The sequence below is a fragment of the Uloborus diversus genome, chromosome 2, assembly GCF_026930045.1.
Source record: "Uloborus diversus isolate 005 chromosome 2, Udiv.v.3.1, whole genome shotgun sequence".
NCBI classification, from domain to species: domain Eukaryota; kingdom Metazoa; phylum Arthropoda; class Arachnida; order Araneae; family Uloboridae; genus Uloborus; species Uloborus diversus.
This window is the reverse complement of record NC_072732.1, coordinates 75,448,632-75,461,997: the sequence shown is the minus strand read 5'-3', so window position 1 is coordinate 75,461,997 and position 13,366 is coordinate 75,448,632. Positions and strand designations below refer to the sequence as shown.

General features: G+C 36.2%; 1 protein-coding gene across 5 annotated transcripts in view; it reads left to right on the top strand.

The window, feature by feature from the left end:
- Positions 1-13,366, top strand: part of LOC129235235 (regulating synaptic membrane exocytosis protein 1-like) — a 124,304-nt gene that overhangs the window by 89,174 nt on the left and 21,764 nt on the right. For all 5 annotated transcript variants that reach the window (XR_008581575.1, XM_054868941.1, XM_054868940.1 and 2 more), the window contains exons 11-16: positions 2,560-2,728; positions 4,906-5,080; positions 5,803-6,082; positions 8,817-8,977; positions 11,793-11,970; positions 12,916-13,136. Coding sequence is in view for 4 of the 5 variants with exons in the window: in XM_054868941.1 (XP_054724916.1) it covers positions 2,560-2,728; positions 4,906-5,080; positions 5,803-6,082; positions 8,817-8,977; positions 11,793-11,970; positions 12,916-13,136 (1,184 nt within the window). In the remaining variant the exon portion in view is untranslated. The remainder of the gene's footprint in view (positions 1-2,559; positions 2,729-4,905; positions 5,081-5,802; positions 6,083-8,816; positions 8,978-11,792; positions 11,971-12,915; positions 13,137-13,366) is intronic.

Genomic DNA, 13,366 nt, shown 5'->3' with positions numbered 1-13,366 from the left:
GTAATTAGTTTTTTTAAGTTTTTTTACCATTTGACTTTTTGAGATTATTGTTACGACAACATATTTAGGAAACGGACAAAGCACTTTTTTTCGTTCGAACTTCTTCAACTAATTTATGTCATTGCGCTTCAATCATTTTGTCATAAATAATTAAAGCTTAAAGCCGGTGATTTTTTAACTATATTCTTCGGGTTTTTGTAGATTCCTTGAATCTGGGTAAATCTATCCCTGAACAACTTTTCATGCAAATTCGTTTAATATATTTTATCTAAGTAGTGACTTTAAAAGAATTAACACATTTTTCGAAACACCAAGGCACAGCAAGTATAATATAATCATAAAAACATAAGAGTGGTCAAAGTAGCAGTTTATCAATCGCATTAACTGTCCCAATAAAAGTGAATAATAAAATAACTGACAATGTCACACATTAAGTGCCTGCTTAAATCCAATAGTACCCGTTTCTAATTTAAAATTTTCATTTCTATTTACTAATTTTACCTTTTTCGAAAATCTGCTCCAACGCGATTGCAAGCATTTTCGGTAAGTGACGCGGTGTTGATATTTTTTAGCCTACTTTCCCAGTAAAAGTCAGAAAAAGAAGAAAAAAGCATGAAAGAAGGCTCAATGCATCTTTAAAATATCGTAAAAAACAAAAAAATGTCAAAAATAATTAAAATAATTAAATAAATATCGAAAAATTAAAAATTGGAAAGTAAGGTATTGAGACGGGGAAAAATGTCTGTCGGTCTGTCGGTCTGTCCCCCCCCCTAATAACTTTTGAATGAATAGTCCGATTCGAAAAAACTTTTTTTTGTTCGAAAGATCTCGGCGAGGACATCTCATTCCCATAGTTTACCTTTTGATTTGAACTATTTTTTGTTCAATTTTGAACAGTTCAAAAAAACTTAACATTAGCGTCTACGGGGAAATTCAAGGCAATTCCGAACTGTGAAGCGAATTTGCTTCAAACAAACTTTGTAGGGAAAAGCTTTTGATGAAAAACTTGTATGTAAACTATCTTTTTGATTTGAACAATTTTCCGTTCAATTTTGAGCAGTTCAAATCCCTTAACAATAGCGCTTACGGGGAAACTGAAAGTCAATGTAGATTCTGTACTTGAAGGCGGATTTACTTCAAACAAATTTTGTTGAAAATAACTCTTGACGCCAAACTCCAGAGTTCGACTCCAAGAATTTAGGGGCACTTGACTCCGACTCCTGTGCCCGACAATTAATCGAACTCCGACTCCCCGACTTCGACTCTGACTTCGTAGCTTTGGCAAAAATTTACACACGGAGGACAAATCACTGACTCCGATTCTTAAATATTCGACTCCGACTCCTTTATCTAAAAATGAGATTGACTCCGACTCCGCAGCTATGGTTTTAACTGTGAAATAATTATTGTTGATATGACTTGTTTTTATTTTCACGCTAAAGTTTTAATTTAGGCATTCAGTTTTCGGCGAATAAACTCGAAGTCATTCATGTTTCTACATAAAGATATACGCAGACGATTTTTTTTTTCTTTTTTTTTGACAATGAAAATTATTTCTTTAAGTTGACATTTTATTGTTTTTTTTTTTTTTTTTTTTTGGTAAGTGCATTAATTCATTTAAAAAAAAGTTTTTGGCAACAGGGGAAAAAGACGATTTTTTTTTTTTTTTTTTTTTGATATGATGTATTTATTTTAATGAGCTTATTAATTTTAATTACTATTTTTTCGTTTTGAAAGCTGTTAAAGATTTTTTTTTAATGGAAAAAAGTGTATTAGCTGCTTTGCTTAAAAGTTGCTGCTATTTTATTTGCTCGTTTTTTTCTTCTTTTTTTTTATTACGCATCTAATTTTTTTAAATGAGTGAGGAATATTTTATTCCTAGAAATCAGCTTAAAATTATTTTAAAAATATGTTTGAAAAAATTTGCAACTTTAGCTATTTTTGAGAATATTGATCAGGTACTAGAAAGTAGTATGGGTATACGGGAAAGTAGGCTCGTCTAGTTCTAGACAGAACTTCTTGTTCATTACTCATAAGCAGTGAAGTTCTACTCAAAATTTTAATTCTGTATATTATGTAGTTAACCTATCGTATTTACTGGCACTGTACGTTTTCACGTCAAACTGGAAAATAGTTTTTACGTTGTTATCACCATGTAATGTAGTACATTTTTCGTATTAAGAAATAATATCGCCGATTTTCATGTTGGCGGTAAACCAAAATATAGTTACGAAATTTTATTTACATGTCATGCAGTAAATTTATCGTGTCGAAATTTCACGACATTGTTCATAATGGTGACAAACAACAAAATAATCACCAACATATTTGGCAAATAACAGAGTTCACCCAATAACAACACACTGTGTGCACGTTGCGTAACAGGATAATCTGTTTAAGACGAATATCTTGCTTTACCAATTTTTTTAATTTCAGCTATTGCAAACCTGATTTATTTAATTATTTATTTATTCATTTATTTATTTATTTATTTGTGTATGTAGTTATTTGTTCTAAAGAGAAAATGAATACTAAAAGGGTGTTTTTTTTCTCTTTCAGTGAGAAAAGTAAGAGACGTTCAAAGACGATAGCAAAAACAAATGAGCCAAAGTGGAACCAGACATTTGTTTACTCATCGTATAGGCAAAGTGATCTTAGGAAAAGTTCTCTACAAATCAGCGTCTGGGATTACGACAGGAAATATGCTTACAGCGATTTTCTGGGAGAAGTAACTACCATTTACTTGCAATAAAAAAAACTCCTGAAAAGAAAATCGTTTTGCTATTAAAACATGATTTCAAGTTTATTGTATAAATTTGCTCTTGGATCATTACTATCAGGCCAATAAACAATGTAAATCAATATGCATATTTTTTTTGGTGTGGATGAATGTATCTTCTCTTAAGGCTCAAATGGTAACGAACGAGTTTCCAAAGGAAGCCTATATTTTGACGTGAACAATATTGTTATATTTTTTCTGCAATTGTTGGGCTTTTTTACTTGTTGGACCTGACGGGACCTTTAGGTCTTTTAAGATGTAATTGTTAAGCTAAGGTCTCTGGGAGAACTTAGTACTTTTGCTGAATGAAGCAGTACTATTAATTTATTTACTAAATTGTGACATTTGATGCATTTTTTTAAAACCATACTGAAGACAAATGCTGCTGATCATCACAAAAGCTTTGTCGGATGTCTTTTCATCCATAAGCCCACTTATTTTGCATTGAAAAGAGTGTTCTCTGCAATCTCGAATCACGTGTGCAGTAATCCACAATTTGTGCTATGCTACCTTTTTTTTCTTTTTAATGGGGGTTGCGGTTGAGGCATTGTCTTTTGCAGACCTAGTGCGATCCCCCGGCATAGCATCCCCTCTTTCACGTAGCACCACTACTGGTGGGATGCCATTGCCACGAGAATTTTGACGCCCAGTTTCCCCACTAGATGGAGGCACCTAGGATCTATTCGATGCGAAACTGCACTAGGAATGTAGTTTCGGCAAGAGATTCCAAACGAGTACGCGAGGGATATTTTACATGCCACAAAATCATACTACATGGACGCTGTCGATTTTCCACATCTTGGAAATCCACCGACTGGTGCCAAGTTTGATCCTGCGCCTCTGAGCGTGAGAGACCAGCGTCTTAAACATTACACCACGCTATCATACGTTGTTACTTCTTATTTTACTTTTCAAGCACAATGCCATTTATTTAATTTTACTGTGAGGTTTGCTACGATACATTTTAGACTTGAGGGTTCGTCACAAAAACAAGTATAATTTTTATTGCAAAGGGTAAGGTGTAACCTGGGTCTAACCAGGAACTCTGTTCTCTGGGCGACTTCTATTTGCCTCCCTCTGTACTTGTAATAACTTATTCTCTACTTTCAAACACGTCGAATCGTCACATAATTTAGACCCAGAAATATAAAATAGTTTGCACTTTGAAAGAAAATAATTTACAAAAACATGAACTTGACACTTTAATTGGCCCTGTACAAATAGATATCAATCTAGGTTCCCTTTTTCAGGAACGTGTACTGACCTACGTAAGGCCAACGTTCAATAATGACTATATAGTAAGTTTGACGTACAGTATTTTCTTCGATGTTTCTGTACTCATAGCAGTGGCTTTCATTATTTGGTGGTTTCATGATATGGGTTTCTTTTAAAATTGATCTATGGTCACTTTTCTAGAAACTTTTAACATCCCAAGAAAAACTATCGTTCAATGAACAGTTAAATTAGTGCTGCTGACATGCAGTTCGATGCTTGTGTACTCAGAGAGTGGTGGATTTCCTTGGTTATCAGTTTCATGATTTATGTTTTTTTTTTTTTTTTTAATTTATATAGGTTGTCATGCATGCATCTAAGATTACTTTTCCAGGAACTTTTACTAACCTATCCTACGGTAGACTAGCGTTTAATGGTTAGTTGTTTAGTACGGTTGATGGACAATATTGTGGAGTAGTGGGTCTCTTATGACCAAAGGCCCAGGTTCGAACCTGACTCCAGTCGGTGGATTTCCAAGATGCAGAGAATCGACAGCGTCCATGTCATAAAATTATGCGACATGTAAAAGATCTCTCGGGTACTCGTTTAACTTTGAGTGCTCTTGGAAAAATTAAACTCTTAGTGTAGTTTCGCATCGAAAAGAACCCAGTTGACTCCCTCTAGTAGGAAAACGGGGAGTCAAAATTAATGTGGCCATCAAAGTGATACCATGTGAAAGAACGGATGCTATATCGGGGGTTCGCATTAGGTCTGCAAAAGGTTGTGCTTATAACGCAGCCCGATCAGAAAGATATACGGCATTTTCTTCCATGTTCATACATACAAAGTATTTTTTTTTTTAATTTCCTTATTTAGAAATTATGCGATTTATTTTTTTTTTTAAACCTATATAGGTAGTCATCAATCTAGGGTCAAAACCCCTAGACGATATGGCTGAGTGGTATCCGCTCTCGATGCACAGAGATGAAGAAAAGCAATTCCCTGAGGTAACGCCTATCTCCCCGACCGGTAGCAGGATGTCTGACGAAGACCTCTCGGATTACGACGAGAAATTTTCCGCGCACACAGGTCTCTGAGATTCATTTGCTTACTTATTTTTTTTTTTTTTTTTGCATGTGCTCGCTTTGATGTATCACAGCTTTAAGCAATAACTGTTCTTAAGAAAATTTATTCTTATTTCTTTACTAAACGTAAGACGCTGCTTTAAAAGTAAGGTTTTTAAGCAGAGACTTTTTTAAAGATTTGTCAGAAAATTTCTTTTCTTAATTTTCTACTGTCCTAACACATTTGTTAAAGTTGTTTTACATTGTTAAGTATCTAACAGCATGCCTTTGCTTTTAAGGATGTTTACAAGCAACTAAACATAAGTTAGTTTGTTTTTTGCTTGCTAATAGTTGATTATGCTCCTTCATTTTAAAATGTCTTGTTTAATTCCTTAATTTTTTCTTTACCAAGAAATTTACTTGTTTCCTCATTAAATATCACTCTTTCATTACTTACTTTTTTTTTAATGTCAGACTTTTAACTATGACCGTGAGAAGGAAAGTTACTGATCTTAAAATTGAGCTTTCATTTATTTATTCTGCTTAAATATCAGATAAATTTCTTTTCCTTCTTTTTTTTCCAAATTCTATAAATCATTAGATGAAAATTTCCTTCGTGCTTCACCAATAAAAATAAATATTTCTCACTACCATGACTTTCCATGGCAACTCCAATTTTACTTAACTAATTTATCATAGACTAATGTCAGTAGTACGAGCAATACATAATTCACTCTTCTTTTACAGAGCGGCGTATCATGGCCGTAGATAGCAGTCCCCCATTTTACGACGAAGACCACCGTCAAATGAGCCTCCCACTTGGCCTTGCGAATCCACTGCCTCTGACGTCACCCCTGGGAGAACGGTCGCGATCCTTGGCGACCGCTTCGCCCATGGTCGAGTATCCTCGCGGACGCCTTAGAGAGCAGGGATTTGAAAATAGACGCAGGTCTCGTTCTATGGCAGATCCCTCTTCCAGGAGAACTCCTGACTACTCTTCCAGGTCACTCTCGCCTCCGGAGCTCAGGTAAACCACGTCCCATTTATAAGCACTAAGGCTTTTACGGCCAGCGTCAATAATATACAATAGTGGTAAAAAATATTGCATTACCCGTGCCGCAAAGGAGAGGAATATCATCTCGACTGCATTCAGCACACAGTCAAGCATTCCGTATCCCAGATGATTTGGGGATGTATTTCTGATCAAGGAGTTGGTGGTCTTCACTTTGTGCAAGGAACAGTAAACGCTCAGGTGTATATTGGCATTTTGGAGGAGAAATTGCTTCCTACTATCCGGGATCACTTTACTTCAGTTCCAAACGTCTTTTTCCAGGATGATTCTCCTCCGTGCCATAGGGCAAAACTGGTAACTAACAATTTAAAAACCTTTATCCTGCCATTAGACTTAAATTGACAAGGGGTTACGCATTTTTTTTTCTCTAAACTCACACGCAGATTCAGTAATGGAAAAATGAGCATGGGGTCAGCAGTTTGCATTGGCCCGGAAACAACCCCGTTCTACGTAAACAATTATCGGATTCCTGCAGTTAAATGTTTATTTCATAAGTTTTTCAGAATTTCACATGCATTCATCATTAATCGGCCGACCAAAACTTCTCACATAATCCCATTGTTGTGAAAATGCGAGGGTGATGCAATTTTTTTCACCAGCACTGTAGATTATGTTTACAGCGCGTGGGCCATCCATATTGTTTCTGGTTAATGTTTTGCTGCTTCTTCAGATCATGAATGAGTTTGAGGAAGAAGACTGGTCACATAAATCTATTGGATCTGAATCTTAATCATTATTGGATAGGACCATTATTACAGATGTTATGATACTATTTTTGTTTGCCTTTTCCTCTTTACTCTTGAGGGGATATCGTATTAGTGAACTCCGAAGCACTGAAACCCATAATTTGCTATCCTTTGAAGTTTATTCTGTACCGTTACAGTTATGAGGATGCTTGCATTTATATGTGAAGACGGGCAAAGTAGTGAACAACATTCAAAAATACTAATCTTTCGAAAGGAGCTGGTGTTCTGTAACAATAGCATGTTTTGTAGCAGCTGAATTTTCAGAATGCTTTAGGTGGCAGTGTCTCTTTTGCTCTTTCTTTCTAGTATTAATACTTCTCATTGTGGTACTGATAAAAAACAGACCAGAGTTACATGAAACTTATACAGGCTTGCAGGGGGAAGGAAATGAATACAAATTGTATTTGTTGAACTAAAAGCTTGTAGCAATTTCAGTGTTTTTCTTCGTATATGGTTTCTATGTTATATTTTTGTTTTCTATAATCTTCTTCTTTTCAATGTGCAAAACTTTCTTCAAGTAATAAATTATTGGGCTCCAATTCTTCAGAAGACATGAATCGGATGATTTCCCAGAATTGAACTAGATGAGCTAATCAGATTAAATACCACCAAATCTCATATTGGTCTGCTATCTGATTAAGATTAAGATCAGTATCCATATTAAACTTTGGGACTAGACTTCACCTTCCCATTCATTTTTGCTATTAAGAAGTCAGGACACATTAAGCAGAACATTAGTCAGAAATATTCTGGATTCACCACCCTTTCAAGCACAGAAAATAATTACATTATTCATTCCCACGTGATTTAAACTGTTAGAAAAACAAAAAACTTTTGTGCGGTTTCTTGAACCCAGCATTTTTGCAGACAAGTCGCAATCCGAATAAACCATGGTGGCTTAAACAAACTCTCAGTGTCTCTCTATGGCCTAGGAGGAAGTTTGTCGCCCTGCTTTGTCTCACTTCTGTCTACGATTGCCTAAGAAAACATGAATACTGCATTAAAGTGGTTTATAATCCCTTTTGTTCATTGTGTGATTTTCACAAAGAAATGGACTTGTTTCACCTGTCTAGATGCTCACCCTTTCTTGGACATCAGTCTGAGAACGCCATTGGACATCTCGTTTTCATTTACAGATTTATTGTTACCTTTAGATTTTCAATGGTCTTTTCTTGTACCATTGAAAATCAGAAAGAAAACACTGGTTTTGACACTAGAACATCAGTATTATATGCAAAACAGTTGAAAAAGATCCCATTTGCGTCTATAAAAACAGCGCAAAAATATAAGAGCATTCACTGCTTCCACCACATTAAAAATAGATTAGTTATGTGTTTCAATATGTGTCACAACCTGAATACTTTTAAATAAAAATTAAATTATTTAAACTGACATTATTAAAAAATGCATCTATGTTAACATAAAAGTTTTGAGTGTAACAGAAAAGTACAACCTACAACTAAACTACAACTTGTATACTAAACGTAATTTTGGAAAATGCTCATTCTTCTCTCCCCAAGAGTTCATTCTTGTTGGTGAACTTTGTTTAAAAGATGTCTAAGTAAACCATGCGTAGCTTCAGAAGTTTTGCATTACAGTAAACAATATGCTATTAGGATGCATTGCTAGGAAACAGTAAATCTCACGACATTCCATTCCCCCATCGAGAAAAACGCTTAAAAAGACAGGAGTTATGAAACTATCCAAGGAAAAATTAACGTGCAAGTCACATTCAAACTTCAGTATTTCATTTGGCATTTTTTTCTGGTAAGACGGTCTAGCAAAAGTCATCTTACTTTTTTACTTTTAATCTAAATGATACAAAGAGCCACATGATCCCAAAACTAAGTTAACAATAAGTCCTCGAAGCTTAACATCATTTAAAGGTCGACAAAATTGTTTCCCACTGGCATTGATTTTGACGTTTGTAACTGGTGTTCCAGGCCTCGATTCCAGCCCGTGCCTCGGCCCTCAAACGCTCACCGTCTCCTGCCCCCGCCCAACAGCTTCCGGAAGCGGCAGCTGCCACAGGTGCCCTTCAGCCGGAGTGACCTCGAAGAGAGATTCCTCAAAAGTAGAAACTCCGTCGTCACCCCTTCCATTGGTAAGCATGAGTATGGATTAAATTTTTCTATTTTTTAAAATCTTGCAAATAAGCGATTACGATGTTTTGATTACACAGATTCCAATGTTGCAAACAATTGATTAAATGAATAGGAAAAAAGTTAGTATCATCTATACAAATTGATAATTAAAAGAACATTGTACTAACCCTCCCGCCTCCCACACCTCTTCTCAAACAAATCCTAATTTTAAAAGAGATGCTATATGACTTAGTACCTAAACAATGCAACGTTATTGTTTCTTTTTCAACCATGAATAATGCAAATAGAGGGGGAAAATATATAAATACGTACATAAAATAGAACACAAATGCAAAGCTTGAATTGCAGCGTCATTTCTAAATTCTAAATCGAACAACCATGAACTAATATTACATATAAATCTGACTCATAGAAATTTGCAACAGGCATTTACAGAACTTGATATTACATTCACAACTTTTACTGAATTAATAAATAATTCATTTCTTCAAAGGCGGATCTAACTTCTAGTTTTCAGAGGATTATTAAGGGGACCGTGGACCTTGAAAGCTTTTTCTTTTATTTATTGATTTTGAAATATGAAACTGGGCATAAAAATTAGCAAGTTTATTAGCATGCAAAATATCAAGCAAAAAAAATGCAACACTATAAAAATTTAATTGAAATTAAAAATTTTGAAATCTAAAATTAAAATTTTAAAATGCTCCATGCGATTCAGTTTTTGCTTTTTTCTCAAACAATTTGCATTTTATCAGACAACAGAACATTGCCAAGAACTTTGGGTATCCATTTAAGGATTGGTCTATTATTAACGGCACAGTTTTTTTTTTTTTTTTTTTTTTTGCGTAAAGCAATAGTTTTTGTTGCGAATAATTACATAAAAATCGAATCTTTAATATTTTTAAGCAACATAAAATTCTCTTAAACCTTAATGCATACTCAGTTTTATCAAACTACTACCAGAGTAGCATATTCTGAAATTTGAAGCATATCGAACAAAAATTAAGTCGCATGGAGCTTTTTTCAATATGTGTCGCATCGAATTTTCCAATCCGAGATAAATGACGTTAAAGTCGAATTTCACCTATATTTGTTGATCTTCGTATTTTAATACCTCCCGAAAGATATTTTCACGATGACTAAATATTTGACATGAATACCAATGTAAGAATTTATTGAAATTTAGTTTACATGTTTGATACTTTGTTTTATTTAGTTTTTCGACTTTGTTTACATGTTTTACATCCATTCTAATGGAAAACACGCTCTGTTTACTTTTTTTTTAACGCATATAACTTCGCGATAAAACATCAAATCAACAAGAGGTTTTTTTCATACGATTCAGCACACTTCATATATTGTTACTTCCACGAAATAAAAAAAATCATATTTTTGACCGATTTGAGCTATTTGGAAGGTCCACGGTCCCCTTAATGAAATACGACTATTTAAATTGGAAGGGCAGGATAATAAAGTAATATTCGGGACAGGGGGGGGCTGTGTCTCCCTCCTGGCAGTGGTGTGCAGATCAATATTTTTTAAGGGACTAGTTGGTTACGGTAAATTACGATACACAAACGTAAAAAGATTATATTATCTTCCCTATTATTATCAACTTCAGTGTTATGCTTCAGAGTTGATGAGCAACATTGCTCACTAAAATGAAAATCTATTCGAGTTTTACCAAAAGTTTTCAACTGAGTAATGGCTTGGTAGTGTCCTTGGGTTTTCTCGTGACGAATCGTTGCCTCGTGGAAATTGCTCATATCTAAAAATCCATTGGCATTCCAGACGCCTTTTTTCCTTTTCAAAAAGGACGCAGGGCCAGCAAAATAATTTTTTTCTTGACTTACAAGCAGTCAGCCATTTAACAGTCTCAAAGTAATCTTTCTTACAATGCCGATTGTAATTTTTTAGCTTCGCAGATATTGCTAGGTCAGGAGTAGGCCTGCTCTGTGAAATTATTTGAGTTTTCTCTGGTCAAGTCAAAGCTCCGAACGAACGGTTTGCGAGAACGTCCAGCAGGTAGCAATTCTCTTCCGAGCTCCGGGGCAGTCTGTGCTGTTGCGCATGCTCCTCAACGACGTCCAGTTGGGGACTTGTTTTTTCGACCGAGTCCCCTTCCATTACAAAAGAAAAACACAATGGACGCAGGAAAATAACTTTGACTAGTGAATTAGTTGCTTCCTGAAGCTCACATAGAAACCTGTACACTAGGTACGGAAACAAAAATTTATCCGTTGGTTTAAAAAAGCATGAAATAATCAAATAAGCTTTCGAGCGAACGCCAAGGATCTAACAAAGCTATATGAGATCTGGGGAACAGGTTCTTAAGAGCTAGTCCCTCGGACAAGTCCATTTAAGACGTCGCACACAGGGCAGAAAGGGAGGGAGGGGCAGTGAAAGAAGTAGCGCTTTCTAATAAACTTGTTTTTCTGCTCACGTTTTTTCTTAATAAATTATTCTGCAAGGTAATTTTTTTGAAGGGGCAAATATTTAAGGGACCAGCCTAGTCCCTCTGGTACATGGGCGGCACGCCACTGCCTCCTGGTAATATTTTGAAGTTAAATTCCTCCAGAATGCAGTTTTTGGTTCACTTTGGTCATTTTAAGCAGAGTTCATGATCCACCCGTGGATCCACGCATATCTGCACTCACAACTCTCCATCTCATGTGGTTGATAATTGGGTGTCTTAAAGAGGGGGTTATTCTTCCGGAATTTGTATTAAATGTATCTTTTATGCCTCAGACTTTTTTTTTTGCAACTCTAAAATTTGTACTGGTCTGGTGCATGTGCAGTTGTTTCATCTTCTAGGTGGTTACGGCGACTACGACCGGTTCGTGCAACAGAGACGCGGCGGCGGCTCTCGGATGGCCGCTTCGCTAGGTGTTGGCACCTCCAGTCCCCTAGTTAGTCCCGAGAGGAGCGACTCGGAGTCCAGTTCCAAGTTCAGCCTCAGCAGTGCCTTCCACAGGAACAGTCGCACGCTCGGGTGAGTCATCCTTGTTCCCATCAAAATTGTAGCTTGATCATGAAGGGATGGCGGATGAATTGGGTGCAGAAACGGATCACTTCATTTTATAATAGATAGGATCAGAGAGAACCCGCCAGCAGTAGAAATGCTTTACTGCTTGCACGTTCTCACTGATCCTGCTTATTGCAAAAGGAAGCGTTCTGTTTCCGCTTTCAGTTCATCTACCATCTTTCCGTGGTCAAGATATACCAAACCTACCGACGTCTTCTTGTAAACAGTGATTTTTTTATGAATATGAATGGTGTCCCGATGGATGCGCATTTAACATTTGTAATACACCATATACTTACAAAACAGCGACTATTTGTTTTATTATTTTAATAGGTAAATATTCCGGAAATCCATTCGTTGAATATTCCCGACAAAACCACCGTGCTGCATTTTTCGTGGATAGCTTGGCAATGCCACTTTTATTTGAATATTTTCATTATTTCAAGTTTTCTGGCAAAATGGAGACCAGAATTGGCCATCTAGGCTGCCTTATCTTGTCTAGATGGCCTTGTGACTACTTTCTGTCAAAACAATGCATGAAATGAAGGATGCATTGAACTCGGTGTGGTTGAACGTTTAATCAACCACATCAAAAAGCAGATGTGTATAAAGATGACTGAAATTTTTGCTAAGAGATTGAAATACTTGAAAGAAAGTCGGGGGAACACGTGCCACATTTGTATACGTATACGAGTATCATACCTACCTAAATCGAGACGTTTACCCTTTGTTATGATGTAAACATATCCGTCATTTTGTAATTATATAGAGCTTTTTTAAAAACCTGATAACTAGTCAGGAAGGAATAGAAGCTACAGTATCTAAAATGCTGATGTTATATCATTTGGTCCGTTTTTTTTTTTTTTTTTTTGTTTTTTGTTAAATACATAACTTAGTTCTCTCGTTTCCCAGGGAGTTCACGGGTCGCCCTTCGGCCTACGGGGGACCAGTCCATCCGTCGTCGCGCGAAATAGATGGTAGCCTTTCCGATACAGCAGTGGGACTGGCCACGGAGGACAAGGCCATGAGCCGACGTTCTATCAGTCACTCTGACAGACCAGGCAGCGCTTGCGCTAAAAGAAGTCCTTATCTCTCCAAGAAAAGCAACAGCACCTCACAGCTCAGCGTAACAGGTAACCACTTTCGAATGCTTTTCATTTTGACCTAATTTGTTCGCGGCTGTAAGGTCACGCACTCTCGAAAACGGGACCGACGTCGGTACACGAACGAATTTTTATTTTCTGAAGGTTTTTTTTTTTTTTTTTTGTTATTTTCTCGAATTATTTTGTTATGAGTCTGTGAGTAACACTTGAGTTTTTGCAACTGATTCATTAAAATATTTGACGGACGTTGACACAAGTCA